General features: G+C 42.2%; 1 protein-coding gene across 1 annotated transcript in view; it reads left to right on the top strand.

Annotated features, from left to right (window-relative positions):
• LOC141014502 (partitioning defective 3 homolog) overlaps positions 1 to 18,555 on the top strand; it is a 357,805-nt gene that overhangs the window by 252,457 nt on the left and 86,793 nt on the right. Inside the window, exon 21 of the mRNA XM_073488320.1 lies at positions 13,265 to 13,393. Within this exon, the coding sequence (XP_073344421.1) occupies positions 13,265 to 13,393 (129 nt within the window). The remainder of the gene's footprint in view (positions 1 to 13,264; positions 13,394 to 18,555) is intronic.

Below are 18,555 nucleotides of genomic sequence, written 5' to 3'. Positions count from 1 at the left end.
GGCCTTCGTGCAAGAGTGAGAGATGGTTGTTTAAGGCGTGGGGATGCGGACCGGGGGGGGGGGGCTGGTCTAGCTGTCCGGCAGCACTTCCTCTGCTTTTGGCCACTCGATGCAAATGTAATTGGGCAGCACTGGGCCTCCATCAGACAGCCCTGAAGTAATTAGGTTTAGAATGATCACGCAGTGCTCCGAGATAGACCTTGAAGCATGGGGAGAAGTGTGTGTGTGTGTGTGTGTGTGTGTGTGTGTGTGTTTGTGTGTATGTGTGTGTGTGTGTGTGTGTGTGTGTAGAGGTGGTGTTGCACGATGGAGTTAATTGAATCTGAAATCTTGTCGGCCTGAAATGAGATCCACCGATGTCTCTCACACTGGGTCTCAGGCAGAGGGCTGCAAACATGACTGAATTCATAAAGTGTTTTATTAAAGAGCTGAAATTAAGTGTAGCAGTGCACCCCTGCATACTCTACCAGGCCTGTGACTTCTAACGATCCAACCCCAGTGGAATCACACCCAGACCTACCGATGGAAACCCAAGATGTCTTCTCTTCTCTTCTCTTCTCTTCTCTTCTCTTCTCTTCTCTTCTCTTCTCTTCTCTTCTCTTCTCTTCTCTTCTCCTCTTCTCCTCTTCTCTTCCTTCCTTTATCTCTTTGAAAATGTTTTCCCGTCTCATTTTTCCTCAGCTGTCCTCCCTACTTTACACCACCTCTCACCCCCCTCCATCTCTCCTTTCATCAACCTTGATGTTCCAAACAGAAACCGCCCGATGTTTCTTAACTTCCTCCCTCTCTGTTTGATATTTGTTTTTCACACTTTGAGACACTTTGATTCCACTTTGATGTTATTTCTTCGCTTTGGCCCAGATCGCTTTGATCAATCAGAGAAAGGCTGTTCCAATGCGAGTCGACTCTCAGAGGACGTGCGGATTTGAAAATAATGAGAAAACATTAACAACGCGTTCAAGGATCTGAGAACGGCACAATGCCATTTTGTTTTTCTAAATAGTACAAATGGATCGCTCATGCCACCCCTAATAAACCATATGAAATGTATGTTTTTGTCTAAGGATGGAAAAAAATATAAGTTGAATTAGAGATGCAAAGCATGCTTGATATTACAGAGACAGAGGTGAGAAATGCACATGGGAGAAGCTATTTATTTCCCCCTATGTGCTATGCAAATGAAGCGAGCAGCTTGCTACAGTAGGACTCATTGCTAGTCTGCTCAGCCATCCACCAGGCTTAGCATGTAATGAAATAGAGGCCGTTGGCTGAAATGACCTTTCCCATCTAGTGAGTTCCCACCTGCTGATGTGTGCACACACCCTAACATGTGAACGAGAAGATGGGTAGTGGGAGAGAAACAACCATCGTAAAGGCAGGGAAGACAAAAAGGCAGGGAAATTGCTTTTGAATTACAAAAGGTAATATCAATCGATGTTGAATTACACTTCTGATTTCCATCAAAGGCAACCAATTAAAGCCAGGAACCGTATTCCTCTTGTTCTGTCAGCGTCTCGACATGTGTTTGGCATGTAAAGTGAAACTGTCTATTTTTTTCCGCCTCTGTCTCTCTCTCTCTCTATCTCTCTCTCTTTCTCTCTCTTTTTCTCTCTCTTTCTCTCTCTCTCTCTCTTGCTTGCTCGTTCGCTCCCACTCTGATGTTTTCCTCTGTCTTTGGTGAGAGTGTCAGAGAAATGGAGATTTCGTTTCACGGCCAGATATGGATTTCATTCCTCTCCATGTTTGTCATGAAAGAATCTTAATTGGGCTCTCACTGCCGTACCAAGACGCGCGAGCTGTCCCCCCCCCCCCCCCCCCCCCAGGTTGTGAGTTAAGGAGGGGGTGAATGTAAGTCTGAGGGAGAGAGGAAGAGTGTGTGATGACGGACTGACGAGTCAGCAGGTAAAGCTCAAAGCTTGATGTTCCAGTTGCAGATGCATATCAAGTCTGCTTCAGCCCTTTATGAGTTATTTGTTTATCCACAATTGTATATCCAGCCAGGTATTTAAACATTTCTGCACCTTCTAATTTAATGTAAGGTGATAAGATTTGGGTGATAAGATGGTGGTGTTAAACAATAGACTTTTATACAGGTATCCCAACACTTAGTACATGTAATGAATGTTTTCCTTTTAATTCACCATAAATAAAATCCTTACTTTTAAACTCACAGTATGCATTTTCTGCCACGAGGAGTCTCAATAAACAACAATGAAAACAAAAAAAAATCAAATGCAGTTTGATGATTTCTTCGTTATTAAAAAAAACAACCATTGCAGATGACTCAGGCAGAAATGTTCATGAACACAGTAATGTACGAAACTGTTATTTTTATTGTGGTTTGCTGACTTACCTCTGACATAGCATCTGCGAACAAATACACGCACCGTTACCCCACCCAAAGATTGAGTTTGAATGAAACACCCACTATTGACATCCTTGATTGGTGATAAGGTTGGTTTATAACTTAACCATAGTCAAATTCATTGTTGATTTGTAGTCTTTATCTCTTACCAGTGGTATTGTTATACCGCATTCCTATAAAACCAACTGTTCCCTGGAGGATATTTCCTAATTGATCAAAATGTTTTATGTTTGTCTTTAACCTTTGTCTCTCTGCCATAAAACAAGTTTTGTTTTGCTGTAAATCAGTAGGACAGATAACCCACACTTCGAAATGTGATATGGAGGTGCTAAGAGGCTAAAAATGATCTCATTCATGTTACTGTCGCATTAGTTTGTAGCATTTTTGCTGAGGTTTTTAAAAGATTTCTTGACTTGAAAAACTCTCCATGCAGCATGTTTAATTTCACAAACTTATGGTTCCAATTTTTGTAGTTTTTAAATGTATTTTGCTTTGGAGAACCAGGAGTTTGATCCGACTGCAGAAGGTCAGTAGACAGAGGAGGAGTGTCCAGGGTTATTTATTCAACCATGCTTGTGATGTACAGTCACCATCCCGGAGATTCCCTCTCTCTCATCCTCACTTTACTTACAATTACTGTCACTCCCTCCCCCTTTCTTTCCATATATCCTCCTGCATCCCTCCTCCTTCCCAGCATGCCCTGGAGATTCATCGTGGCATTGACAGAAAGACCTCTCCCGTCTCCCTCTGAATGCTGGGAGGGATGTATATCACGGATCAGTGATTCCGCTGTCTCCTTTCTCCAATGGACTCAAATACAATGCTTGTGCTAGTGCGTGTCCAGGCCTGTATTTCAAAGTCTGACGTTTACGAGCCAGAAAACCTGCCTTACTTCTTCCCTCGCCTGTCCTTTAGATGAGCATCTTGGAAATCAGGCATTTGAGTGTGGCAATACACATCTGTCTCCAGGCTCATCAGCATGTAAATTAGTTTGGAAATAATTGTGAGAAGCCAAGATAATCAAAACAGAGAAGACAGGAAAAGAGGCCTGGCAAACAAACTAAATTTATGAGGTACTCTTGTATCATGACAATTATCATACACTATTTCCTCTCATCTAGTACACATCCAAAAGGGATTAAGTTGTGCTAGGTGAAAGCAGCTGTAAATACATCACCAAAGCACATGAGTGGTGTTTTGTAGAGCTACTCCAAAATTCAGGTTGCCTTTTTTTTCCCCCGCTGTGGTGCTTCCACATCCACGCTTGCGGTTGCCATCATTAAAAGAGCTGAGCAGACTCGGGATGCTGTGTTTGCTGAATGCTGAGTTTTTGTGTTTGAGGCATGCAGCAGCAGCAGCCTAGCTGAAGATACAGAGTGGCAGCGATCAAAATGGCCCATTAGGAATGCAGTGTGCCATACTGTATCTAGGTCACAGCCTGAGCCACCTACTGTAGCTCTTCACTGAGAAGCCATCCTCGCTCATCATCTTCTACATGTGTGAGCGTGTGGGCTGGGCTGGCTAAGCATTACCAAAACATGAGTGTGGTTGTGTATATGTGTGTGATTGTCTGCTTATGCATGGGTTGTGGCTAGCATTGGCATTGGGAAACTGATCAAGTGTTTGTATATAAAGTGGGAGAAATAAAGTGTGCAGGACAATTATGAGTTGTTAAAAAAAGTCAGCAGCAACACAACACGGCTTTTCCTAATCAGAATGCACACGCACGCACACACACACACACACACGCACAAAGCTTTACCTCAACACCTGAACTTCGCTCTGAGTTGCTCAAGTGTTTCTATGTAAATTGTCCTTCAGAAACTCCCTCTTCACTGCGCTCATACACTTTAACAAATGGATGTCTGAATGCGTTTGGACTGTTTATTTGTGTTGTAATGAGAGGCTTTAATCAGGGGTGTCAGGGATTTGAAATGTTCCTCTGAGCGTGTGCAGAAACAGCCCTCCCCTCCTCACACACACACACTCACACACACACACGCACACACGTACACACACAACTCAGTGATTTATGTGAAACATTAAAGGCAATCATGTTGGGCTGAGCCTCGTCCTTTGTATTGCACAGGCTGTTTGAAATATGGAAAAGCCAAGCTGTCCCTTGATATACAGGCACACACATACAGATAAAACACACACCAGCACAGACGCTTGTGTGTGCCTTAAATATTGCTTAAGTATGAATAATTGGCACACTGAGCAAAAAGACGAATACTGTTTTTTTTTTGTTTTTTTTTCTTATCTTGCAAACACACAAACCCACACATGCAAAAACTTTTGGTTGTCGATACACATTCAGACCACCAGCCCACCCCACACCACCCCCACCCCATACACATCCACACTTATTCAGTTCAACAGCTGCTTTGATACTGATAGTTGTTAGTTTAAAAGCAGAGAACATCTTCGGCCATTCACTGTGCTGCAGCTCTCTGTGTCTGCGTTCAGTCTGGTCTCTGTGGCTACAAAGAACATTTCTCGAGAAGAGCAGATTAACTATGTTGCTGGAATTTTGAAAATCTACCATGCCCTCCTCCACACACGCACACACACACACACACACACACACACACACACACACACACACACACACACACACACACACACAAGCACACACACACACACACACACACACACACACACACACACACACACGAAAAATAGCCCCGTAGCTCTCTGTGACTGACCATTCTTCATGTGTTCATTTTTGTTTAAAACATTTTTCTTGTCTTACTCCTCCTCTTCGTTAGGGCTGGGATGAGAAGCTCTGACAACGCTCTGTTTTCTTTTGCTATCTACATCTCCTAACAGCTAGACTAGTGGTCGAATGTAGATGTTGATCAGGCCATTAGATACACATACAGAGTTTGATAAGGGAAAATAAAATGCTTGAAAGAAAAGAAAAATGACTAGAATGATCGATTCTGAAAGAGAAGTGTGAAGAGAGGAACAAACAGACGGAAGAGTATCCGACTGACAGAGAGTTGTAGAAATAACAGGAAATACTGACTGACACGGCAAGAAACTGGATAAATGTAAGGCTGAAAACAATTCTCCGAAAGGACGGTATAGCATCAATTTCCATGCACATGTATTGCCAGAAAATCGTCATTTCCATACAATAACCCCTTTATGGTAAACAGGTGGGGACAGTGATATTGGTTGCGAAAAAGACTGTGATTTAAATACAATGATCTGAGATGGCATACAATTCATACACCTGTAATTGTTTTTCTTTTTCATTATTTTGTTGTGGTGAAAGACCAGGTAGTCACTGCAACTGAGTGTCCTCCTATGTGACTTCTGTCTGCTCAGCTGGGAGACCTAAGAGGCGTAGAAGATTCTGGCAAGAATCATTCCTCCGTTCTGCCCATGGTGCTGTCCCCCTACTGGTGCTCGGCCTGATGTCATGAATAAATGCATGTCATGCCTCCATGGTGTGGGACACGCCGCTTTCTCACCCGGCATGAACCATTTCGACTCCCACCCTCCCTCCCTCCTGTACCCTCTCCCCACTGTTTTCACACCGTCGCTGAAAGAATTAGGCTTAGATCCCCTCCAGAGCTGCAGCCAATCAACAGCAGCCCCCATTCGCACTTTTTCTTCAGGAGAAAATCAATTGTGTCTGTGTGTGCAAGCCCTTGCCCAATGAGGTGAAAGCGCCGAGATGTCATATCTTGCTGTGACCTGGAAGGGGCAGAGTCTTCGTTAAAGGCAGGGGAATGAGAAGCTGCATTAACGGTTGTGTTATTTTAAATGCACATGCCACATCACAACCCCCAAGATGGTGTGAACTCACAGAGGTGGTGCCTTATCTCTCACATTCACTCAGGAATCTGAGGTTGCAGTCTTTCCCCTTAAACTCCTTAAAAAGATGCTGTTCTGAGGATGCATCAGATGTTAGATTCTGGTTTAAAAGGCTGAGCAGAGAAAGCGCTGACTGACATTACAGGTTGCGGATAATGAGTTCCGCCGGGAGGGAGATAATCGACTGGAGGATAGAAGAACGACTGGAGAACATCCTCCCATACCTCTCTAGGGTTGGTGTCCCTGGAAACCAGTGGTGGTAACATTACGCTGAGGCCACTCAGTAAAAACGGATGCCCCTTTAATATCTGTTAATGATAGTGTGCAAATCCCAGGGAAGGACAAAAAAACCTCTCTCTTTCTCTTTTTCTGACTGTCTTTTGGATTTTTTTTACAAGGCTCACCCCAGGTAGAGAGTGTTTACTTGCCACAACTGCACCAACATTTAGCTACCGAAGAGGACAGACAAATTGGACAGCCTCGCCTTCCTAACAAGGCTCTATTAAAATTACATGCCACTGTCAGGATGTTGCCCTAGGTGCAGTACAGTGCAGAAATCATGCACTGTTTCATATTGACATGCCCTTGCATTGGACAGGGAGAAGAGAGGAAGAAAAAGTAATGTGTGTGTGCTGGTTTGTGTGTATGTGTGGCAGTCTTAACTTTCTGCTGTGTACTTTCTGCCATCAATAAAATGATAATAACGTCTCTTGATTTTTCTCGGAGAAAAAAAAACTGTATTTTTTATGGTGCTTTATAGATTATCACCATGAAACGCAGTGGGTGGAGGCATAGTTATTTATTTTCTTCCTGACTGCGACAAATACAGTTTCGGGGGATGGGGGCTCAGACACCACATCAGACGTCTGTGGGGGACTTCGCCCCGGGAGATCTGGATTAACTTTCAGGTTGGCCGAGCAGAAACCATAATGATTCTCTCTGTCTGCCCTTGAAATTATCTTCTCATCACTTACTCAAATTGATAGATGCAGTCACTTTTTCTTTCTGGCTCACCTGTTCCATTTGCAGGTTTGAATGATGCCAAAAAGATTTAACACCTCATATGATGAGGGCGTCATGTGAGGGTAAACCAGGTAGTCCATCACATCCCTGCATTCACTTTCAAAACCCACACATTTTAGGAGAATAAATAAGCGGCTCTCTCCCTACTGTAAGTCAGCAACTTCCTGTGAGCAAAACCACAAATTCCCCACAGAAGATGTCAAAACAGATTAGCTTCTGTCAAATCTACTCCCCAGATTAAATGATTGTAACAATCAAACTGGCTTTGAGGCTTTGCATAATTTACTTTTTTCTCCCTCTTTGGAAATTCTGCCTTTGACTTTTTCCTCCTCTGTTGTGCTGCAGCCTTGAAGTATTATTACCCTGTAAATCGATGAGGATGATGTATGAGGCATCTACTGCTAGTGGTATAAACCCTTCTGTTTTCTATGATATATGAGGATGTATCATATTGAATGGAGTACCTATTTACTGACTTCTACGAAAAGCAGCCACATACAGCATATGCCTAATGTGCAACAGCATTTGAAAACATTTTGTTTTATGAGATGCTGTCAGCAGATGTCAAATTCAGGACATTTTGATCAATGTTTCATTGCATCAGTGGCCATCATAACATTATTAAAGCATACTGCATATATGACTGACACATGTTAGATTACATACTCCTCAAATGAGGTTTGATGGCAAATCAAATATGAGTGTGACCAAACAATTGATGAATAGGACAGGGCGGCTCAAGCTTCAAAAGCAACCTAAGGGCGCAGACACACCACACCGACATCAAAGAACTAGCGATGAGGACCGCCTCACGTCGCCTGTGTCTCAGCCAAAGAGCTGCACTTGAACACATCGCAAAGACTATTGAGTGTTGTAGTTTGTAGTCCCAAAACCAGGAAAACAGTTAGCATTTTTGAACATCCGGTTCTCTCATCCCAAAGTCTACGAGTTTTTTTAATTGGTTTTTGGTTAAATGCCTGAAATAAGGTCTGGAGCTATCACAAGCTTTAGATGTTTACACGTTTTGTTCTATGACATAAAATCATCATTAAATAATTAAATATTCCATAATTTAATTATAAAGCGCTTACATGTCTTTAAAACGGTGTTTGCTAACAAGTGGCTATATGAGACTAAAAGAAGTTGTCACGGACATCTTGTGACCAGGAATCACGAGTGGTTTGTTTTTAACATAACTAACATGACATTAATAATGTACTTATGTCACTTACATTACGTGATGATTTACGTCACATCTGTTACCGTTAAGTTATGAGAGTGAAAGTAGTTATTATAACTAGAAGTATGATCTTTTCCTAAACCTAACCGAGTCGTTTTGGTGCCTAAACCGAACCAAAATGTAATCGTTTGATGACTATAACAGTCCAAAAGTCATAATATGTTGATTATTAGTGTAAATTGTTTATCAACAATCTTTTTTTTTGAAAGTCTAACCAGATGTTGCAAATTACATATTGTTGCTAACTTGACCAAGGAACCCTTCCTGTGAAAAACTGACGTTAAAGGGATAGGTAGAACGTCATATTTTGAAGCTTAAGGCCACTGACCAAGCTGTTGTATTTGATGAGTCAGGAGTGTGGACATACAAACCGTTATACAAACCGTCATGATAAAGCAGCGTTTTCCTTTCATTTTCACACCACTCTATCTAATATAGCCACTAAATGAGAATATGTCCGGTGGTGTTGTCGGCCCTTGGTCTTTTGTTCCAGAGATCATGAATACCACAGTGACAGGCTCATGGGTCTTTCCCTGTCTTTTTCCATTTTTATTCTTGTGCTTAGCTGAACAGCCAATCAGATTATGATTGTGAGCCAATGATTTCTTACACCAACCAGCTCCACCAAAAAGCTGCCAACAAGGGCCAACTAGTGCCAACAGTGTGGGACATACCACAAAAACCAGGGCCACAAATTACGTCAGCTTGGTGTTTTCAGGGCCCTAAAGGTCATAAATATTCCCTATACCCATGGAGTTTTGCGATTTATATCTCTCTTCACCATTTTTCTATTCTTTGTCTTTTGATTGAACCTCTGCATTTGTGTATTCATCACTATTATGTGCCACATAGAGATAGACGCTTAGGAACGGATCATTAAACAGAGCTTCGGTCTAGTGGACTGAAGCAGAAAAATAGGATCAGAGCTTCATGAGGAAGTAAATGGCATATCATTGTTTACCTGGCTTTAATGGAGGTTTGAGGCTCAGCTATTGCTCAAATGGTGACCTTGACAGTAATTTTAAATAGCTATTTAACAAAATCATCTTAATTCAAAGGACCGCTTACATTTTTTGTGTTTTTTGTGTTTATTTTTGGGGGGAGGGGGGCAAAATCAATAAACAGTAGGTCTGAGTAAAGATTGTTCTGTTTGGGCCCTAAAGAGTTCTCTTTCCCAAACTGCAAGGTAAAGTGTTCATTTTCATTCTACCCGAGTTTCAGGTGCCAATCAATATCTTATTATTAAGCCTCATCAACCTCAGTCTCAATACAGCTGTCCTGTTGCCAGCCCAGATTAATGCCAAGGTGCCAATACTGGCTCAAGAGTTTTACAGAAAAGGCTGAAGTTTCTTCTTCCCTCCTGACACTGATTAACTCCAAATCATTACCCTTTTTATTGGATTCACTATGTTTCACAAATGAGACACTTATCTTTCAGAGACATGTATAAAAAGTCAATACAGTTTGCAGTTTTTATACGTACACTGGTACAAAACATTTCTGTATTTCCCTGCTGAGAAAATGTTATGTGCGGAAATATAACATGGGGGTTTGTGTGTCAGTGGAGGTTTGATGGCTAATCCTGTGTTCCACTGCGGTCCCCACTGGCACAGACCCGGCTGTTCAAATGAAGGGCAGAGCCGGGTTGTCAGTGAACCAGCAAGTGTCCCAATAGCTTTCTAATAGCTCTGGTAGTATCGGTTCTTTCCTCCGCCTCCGCTTTGATGTCGGCCCTCCTTCTTAGGCCACCGACGATGGGGGAATAGCCTTTCATACAGGAGCTACTGCATGCTCAGGGTCCTGCTCAGTCTGATATGTTTCATGATGACAAATCCCTCACTGTATTGATGTTGTTCCAGAAAAACAAAAACAAAAGTTGAGGGCAGAAGTTTGTCTTCCCGAAAGTTATTTTATTTTAATTTATTTTATGTTTTTTTTGTATTTTTTATTAGAGAGGGGGTCAGAGTAAGAAGAGACTGAGAAAAAAAGTGAGAGAAAAAGAGGAAGGTGAATTTTCCTCGGGAAGTTAATGAAAGTCCTTGAAGTGAGGCGAGGAAAGCTGTCACCTGCCCTGGTGATAGATAGCAGGCTCACTATTATTAGCATTCCCAGCCCCAGCCGAGAGTTTTATGCCTTACTAGAGCCATTTGTTGATTAATTAATCAGGTAATGTATGCTATCTGTGCTACAAAAGAACCCAGATATCACTCCCTTGGCCTCGCCTGGGCTCTTTGTACAACCACAAACCAGGACCTCCTACCAGGCCACAGCACATTTCAAAGATTATAATTCCAAAGCAGCCACTACCAAAGAGAAGCCATTTGCACAAAGGCACTGGCTGCTTTTTAATGTAAAATATAATAATAAACATTCGTGAGGGGAAACAGTCTCCCATTTCATGAATATATTCACTTCCACCAGCCCAAAGTCAACCTTGTCTGATGTAATTTTTTTCAGCTTTCACAGAAAGTTTGCAAACTGTCAAAAAAAAGCTCTGCTATGAGGAAGGTAAAAATAAACTGGGAGTGAAGCACAGTGAGTCTGGGAGACTGCAGAGCTCAATGCTTTCTCCTGTTCCGCTGTCTGAGATTGAATGGGACTGCTCAAAAAAGCTCATGTGAAACATCGAATTAATCAATGTCTGTGTGAACAATGCAAGAACATTGAGTTACGTTATGTAATATAAACAGTCAATAAAAATCCAGTTATTTTCTGTGATTCTATTATGTGATTTATTGAATTTCTTCTCACTTGCGGCCACATGCCCAATAAAATTCTGTTATTGGCTTGTTTTTACAATCTTCAAATATGTTTATATAAGTGGCCTGGTTTCCACCAACCTGACAATCATTTAAAGGTTTTTGCAGTTTTCACATTTAAAATCAGTGACGTTTGACAGCAGTACGCAATGACAACAAATGATTACAATAGGGTTGTCAGAAGTATATAGACAGTCTCATTTCTCATAATTGAACATTCAAACTTTTAGGTTTCCTGTTCAGCAGTTCAATTCATGTGATGTGGTTCACTTTGTTCAGCTCCTCAAAGATTATTTTACCCAGATATCTGTCCCTGTCCTATGTTATCCCTTCACATTTCCAGGATATAATAATTGTATTTTTATAATACAATTATTATGTTTTCATTAGTTTATCTGAAAGAAATGGTTGTTGTTTTTGTTACCTTGAGTAACTTGAATGAGCCTTTTATATCTACAGTGGGTCCATCATGTTGCACTGTCATGTTTCTACAGACAAACCAAACAAAGAGGGCCTTTCGCATTTTTCAAGTATTTTGCTTTTTTTGCATTAGTAGCAACTACTGTTGGTCAGGGTTAAACGAGGGGTGGTCATCTGGGTGCAATCTGCAATGACACCACTAGATACCACTAAATCCTACACACTGGTCCTTTAATTTTTGTATAGCCTTGGCATGATTTGCCTCCAGGTCACCACATATCCTTCAACAAAGTAGTCTTCTTCTCCTTCCATCAGGGCTCTTTTCAGACCTGTCAGTTAGAGATTTGTTACACACATTTTGCACCATCCTTACTGTGAGATTTATTATATTGAGAATATTTGAGCATATGGAATATTTAGCGCTGACTCCCATTTGATTACACTGTATCTACTGTATATGGTGTACAGATGTGCCTTTATCTACATGTGCAAGAAGACTATCATGTACACTTCCTGCATATCTGTCTGTAATATTTCCTTTTTCTGTATCCTGCCATTTTTGCACTTCCTCCACAGCTGGCACCGTTGTGGAAGAGCAGGAAATGACATCATACTTTTTAATGATATTGCCTTTCCTGTTCTGTCTGACCAGAGATAAATTCTGTTCTCATGCATCTGATCTTAGTGTTATCCACATGCACACTGTTGTGAGTAATAAAGTCTCAGCCAGGGGAGTCAGATGATAGAGTTGTCCATATATTGTGTTTGTGAGTATGCAGCCCTGTAAATTTACTGTACTCCCCGTCAACTACATGCCTGTTTTCTATTTTCCATTCCTCATCATTTCCTCACACCCCTCAGTCAGCAAGAGTCTTCAGTCATTTATTTGCCCAGCACCGAGCTCGGGCCGACCAGAGGAATTTATGATCATCGGCCCGGCTCGTTCTCACCTTGCTGTAAAGCTGTAATGGATTTACTGCCGCCGTTGTATCACTCCCATCATTAAAATGTAAAGGTTTGTGACGCTACCTAAAAAGTCACAAATGATGCCAGCGAGCTCAGCCGTTTCCTCCACTTACATTTCGCCTGGTTGCAGGTAGTTTGCTCACTCCTCACTCCAAACTAAATCATGTGCTCCCATCACTCCCTGTCACTGCTCCCATCACTCTAAGTAATCTCTACAGCTCAGGGAGAAAACTGGAGCTCATTCTCTTTTAAAACGAGAGTGTTGCCATTTTTCTACTTTTCAGGCTTACTACTAACATTGCACGCTAAATCTTCTCTGCTGTCCTGGATGGAGACTTTGCAAGGAGGGAATTCACTATGTCGAGTTATCTTTTGATATGGATTGATGCATTTTGATTGAATTTATATGAAAATTGCCAAGTTATTCTTTCAATAACGAATGAGTACCTGGGGAGAGGCCTCCTGTGCTGTCTCCCCAGTACAAACCCGACCTGAAGATTTTGACAGTTTGACACTTTAATTTCCTTCTGAGTATTTCACCTGAATTTTCGGAACAAAGGCAGAGACATGCTGCTGCAGGAAAAAAAAAAAAGTCCATATTGGCTTGGAAAATATTAAGCCTGTGTTGCAATTAAATCGTCTCTTCCCTTCACTTTTGCTCAGGTTCGGAAAACACCGGAGGGATGAGCGGCCAGGAGACAGGATGGAGAGGAAGGGCTCCAGTAAATCTAAAGCTGAGGACATGCAGGCGTCTGAAGAGGAAACCCTGCGGATGAGGCTGGAACAAGAGAGGTGAGTGCTCAGACAGAGCATTGGCTCGCTAAAAGCCTAAACAATTAAGTCCCAGTCGAACAAAGGAAAGAAAAAAAACACTGCTGACCGGAAAATTAGCAAACAACCTAATTAGCAAAATGGTGGAGCAAGGTTGGGAAATTCTGGGAAAGCACTCAGATGTCAATTTGTGAAATGTCCCTTTCTTTTATATCAGTACATTAAAAAGATCATTTATGGATTGTTGTTGCCTGTGCCATTCAGAGGCGCTGACCTCCTAATGGTGCTCGTAGGCCCCTGTGGATTTGACATGATTGAATGGTGCTCATTATAATAGTGAAATCGATGTAACTCTGCATTTGTCTTCTCCTGCTGCTCGCCCGGGTTGTTAATCGCTCAAGAATACGCTGTTCCTCTTTATCCTCCCCTCTTGGCTCCATGTCCTCTGGTGTTTGTGGACATTAGGACGTCCAGAAGAATAAGGCAAGGCATCGGTTTTGCCGTGTGCGCCTCATCCCTCACAGGCAAGCCCCATTTAATTCTCTCCAACAGGGAAGACAATATTGGTGGCAGGGTGAATGAAAAGACAGCTTGCTGCCTCCATTGTTCTCCACCAACCAAATGAACTCAGTAATCAAACTGCTGTTGATAATGACAGCTAATTGAATAGAAACAATAGGGCTTGATACCGCTCCCTCTGACGGCGAAGGGAAAGAAGGATGGATGGCTGTTGAAAATGCATGGTACCACAAACAAGTGTGCACATAAAACAAAAAAAGCTCACAAAGGCCCTCTTCCTTGCTGAATGGAACATCTGGAGGCCTTGCTCAAAACACTGTAGCATGTTTCTTTTTTGGTATTCAACTACGACTTGCAGTGAAGGCCCTCTGCACTGAGGATGTAAACCCCCTCTGGACGAGGGCCCAACACATTTCCCTCAGTTCACCCTGGAGACCAGTGGGCCTGGCTCTCCATCCGGATCTGTCCCCCTTTGAGAAGCTCCCAACTGACTGTCACGCTAAGCAGTAGAATCAACACAGACATGCAGTGGGCATGAGATATGTACAGTACATGCCCTCACAACCCTTCCCTCCCCGCAAACACATACACAGTATTTAAGTCCTGTTCCTACTTCTTTTCTTTCACCGCCATCGCCCTGCTTCTTTGTGTGCTTCGTTTTCTTGCAGCACATTCTCATTCCCTGTCTTGTTTGTGTCCGTTCTGCATGTGTGAGCTCCGGTCTCAGTTCCCTGTGCAAGAGGGCTACCTTATTCCTTCCTTTTTTTACCTGTTCCCAAATCCCATCACTCAGCCAGGCTGGGATTGTCCCTCAGTTAATAGAAAGGGAATCCTGAGGGAAATTGTGGTGGGTAATAATAAACCAACCTGCCATGAAGACAAGTCGATATTCAAAGCATTAGGGTTCAGCAGGACGACAGCTCAGAAATCCATTACTTCTTGTATTTTTTGGTTGCGCTACTGTATTTGATTGTCGTACCTCTCTGCTTAAAGCACACGCTCTGATTGATTACATCGCTGCCACGGAGACAGGACCATTTAAGAGTGCGTTTTATAAAATTATGGATCGAACCCGTAACAGGTTTCCGAAGCTGGCGATCATCAGCCGGCACTGTGTGTCAGCACGACCCGGGATGGGCCGCAGCCAAACTCCCGGCTCGGCTGACATAAGCGATCATTAATTCAAGCAGACGGTTTTGACAGGGGCTTTTAGTGATTCAAAATAGGAGTCAGCGAAGAGGTGAGATGGATTAATTCATAAAACCTGCCCTTTTTACTCTGCAATAAGGAAGCTACGGCTATATATTTAAAACTCTGACCTTGGTTTGATCCATGCAATTTATGGTTTGGCCTGCAATCCTTGCAGACACAGCTCGTTTATTTAGATTGAAAATTATTCTCCATTGATATCTTGTCAGCCAGCTTATGGACTGAAGATGATGGAGAAAAAAGTACATAAAAGTTTGATTTCATTTCTCGAGCACAGTGCAGTGCATCCACTTGATGAAGAGTGGTTATCAGCAGCATTTGTGCTTCTAAAATTTGGCTCATTTTGTACGGCTCCTGTGATTGACTGTTTCATGTCTCATCAAGGCAGCATTAGAACCCGCAGTTAGGCTGATCTAAATCTTTGTTCAGCCCATCAGGGGCGGCCATTACTCTGATTTCTTTATGCCTGTGGACAGCACCCAAGACACCCCTATCTTATTGGCTCACGTTGATACAACTGTAGATACAACAAGCCCCCTGATTGGACCTCGGGTGGGTTGGAGAGCAGCCGTGTCTGTGACTGTGGCCCTCATTCATGCAAGGCCATGGGGGAGAAAGAAAGAAACACATGGCGGGTGGTGTTGGTGGAGCTTCTATCAGTCTCTCACTTATCTCTGCACATGCTAGCCCTAACCTATATTTTCCCCGGCCAAAGCGGGGAGCACACAAAGGCAACCTGACAATGTTGCTTTTTCATTTTCTGCCTGAACTGAACTCCTTTCTCTCTTTCTTTCTCTGTGGTAGCTGATTATGATGTCCATTCTCTCTTATCTGCTCGGCTCTGGTTGGCTTCTAATCAGCGGCCAGCACTCCACTGCCACTCTACTTGTTCCCGCTCCCCAGACCACAGCAGAGCACATCACTGCTTTTTTTTTTTCCTCAACAGTGGCCTGCTTCCTCTCGTTTGTTGTTAGACTTCCTGCTGACTCTAGACAAACAAAACCTGGCCGGTGTTTCTGGAGTGGGTCAGTCAGCAAAATTCACTTTCAGCAAACCTGGATTTGGCATGTTTCATTTAACACAGGAGACATTCTTCTCTTATACCATGTTCAGGGTACAAACCCTCAGCGGCACTGATACAAAAATAAATAAATAAAACAATGTGTTGCAAGGCAGATCCTTTTCTGTTTTTCATCACAGTGATTGTGGACACAACGTTATCATTCCACTTTATCAAACCATCTCATTATTTCAGTTTCCTATTTGAGACTCATTTGCATAGTGAGTTCAAAGGAAGCTCCGACTGGCTGATTGGGAAAAGTGATTACATTTGTAATTATATTGATACCTACAGCAAGTTAATGTGATTGTTACACTGTGAATTAACACCACGAAACTTGGACAATTATCTCCGTGATTGCATTATGCTGTTATGGGCCAAGTGTCAACACAAAAGATGGGCTATCGGAGGCTTTACGATTCGGCACAGACAGCTGCACGCAGAGTCATTTACAGCACTTTGATTAGATTCAGACACATTCTGCCCTCCATCTGCACTTCAGAACAATAGAACATGTTTGGTGAGGAGTTATTAAAAAGAAAAATCTATTCAAGGCAGCTGGATGAGAAAAGTAAGAGAGCAAATACATTCTGTTTCATCCACCACGGTAACAATGCATATTGAAGAGGCAGGCTTTCAAGCTTCTAAGTGTGTTGACTTCAAAATGAGTGTCTGCGAGTACAGACAAAACCTGCCTTCTACTTCGCCCCCCCCCCAATCCTCCCATGGGTATATTACACATTGACAAACATATGGAGAAGGAGTCTGCTGGCTTTGTTGGTCCCAAAAAACAACCCTGTTGGATGAATAGTGTGACTTATTCATTTGTGGAGAGGAAGGACGTGAGGTGAGCTGACATGCTGCTACCAGCTTACACCAGGCCTTTCAATCTAAGTAAAGTAAAGTAATTAACAAAGACATAACTTTATTTTTACTGACATTGTCGTATGCTAGAAACATAATGATTGGATTTTCCATGCTGTAATTTTTTCTTCATTATAATAAAACTGGATAGAAAAAACAAAGGCAGTGTGCCCATTTAATGTGTTAATGTAATGTAGAAATAGTTCTTGACGTGAGAGTCATTTGCTTTCACATTTATGGGCTGAAATGAAGATTGAGCCACAGTTTAATTAAAAATTCTGTTTTCTGTTGACATGGTTTTCAGACTCAATTTAGTGACGATTAAAGAGAAGAAAAACAACAACAGGGAGAACAGAAAAGGTTGAAAGGGAGAAATGTTAATGGAAAATAATGTCATATGGCTGACACATATTCTTCGTAAAGACATGGTCAGTCAGCGGATTAGGGGTTGAACTTTAACTGCCCTGAAAGCCTCAGCATTAGACTGTCTAGACTGTCTGTTAGCCAGGAGGAAATGCCTTTCCACTGCACTGTTATGAAAAACAAGTAAGTAACCATTAAAGGTACATATGAGGTCAATTGTACTTCTAAGAACACGGAGTAAAACACAGATAACATAGAGACACAATAGAAACCAATCAATGACTGATGTTACACTGGAATTATCTTCTTTTCTGTCAGCAGTGTAATTAGCATTACAATTAAAATCCACAGTGTGGCTGCGGTGAAGCACTACAGCTCAACTGTCCCCTTTTTTAAATAAAATCTCTCCGGGCTTGTTGCATTAAAAACTACAGTGTCCTCTCTTCTCAGACGTACTATCTGGTAAGAGGAGAAGAGAGGAGAAGGGCTGGTAATTGGGGCTGTACAGTAATAATGTGTTTAGCGTGTGCAGCACTTTCCTCAGTGTTAACATGCTGGGCCATTAATTGGCTAATGGAGTATATATGGTACAGTGCGGGGGTGGTCTCTCAGGAGAAAGTGGGGGAAGGAGAGGAGTTGGAAGTGGAGCAGCAGCTGCAGGTTGCCCAGGAAGAATGCAGTTTGCAGGTGTGGATGAACAGTAAGGTGTGAAGCTAAGGAGCAGGTTACTGAGCAGAAAAATGGCTACCAAACAATAATTTCTCATCTTAAGTCACATTTGACTTCCACAATTTTCTACTTACATTAAATTGTAGTTAGTGTGGGTGAAACGAGATATATGATATATGCTTTTAATTTTCAAGGAGACATCTAGAAGAAAATATGCACTTTGGAATGTAGCGTTCAAATCAAGCTTGGTGGAATCAACGGTGGAAACTTAACATCGTATGGTTGACCAGCTTTTCTTTCAGAAAGCCAGAACAAGTTGGTGTAGGCTTCACACTTTAGACTGACAGGTTTGGATTGTGGAGATGTTTTCTCCACAAACACACTCAGTACTTTTACATGATGTTGGAAAGAGTCAGATTATTGTTTCCGACTGAAACCAGACTTTCCAAGTCCATGTAAACATGTTAGTCCGACTCAAATCGTACTAAATTGAGTTTCT

This window comes from Pagrus major, chromosome 19, assembly GCF_040436345.1.
Source record: "Pagrus major chromosome 19, Pma_NU_1.0".
In the NCBI taxonomy this organism is placed as follows: Eukaryota; Metazoa; Chordata; class Actinopteri; order Spariformes; family Sparidae; genus Pagrus; species Pagrus major.
Note: the sequence above shows the minus strand (reverse complement) of the source record. Positions and strands in the feature narration are given on the sequence as shown.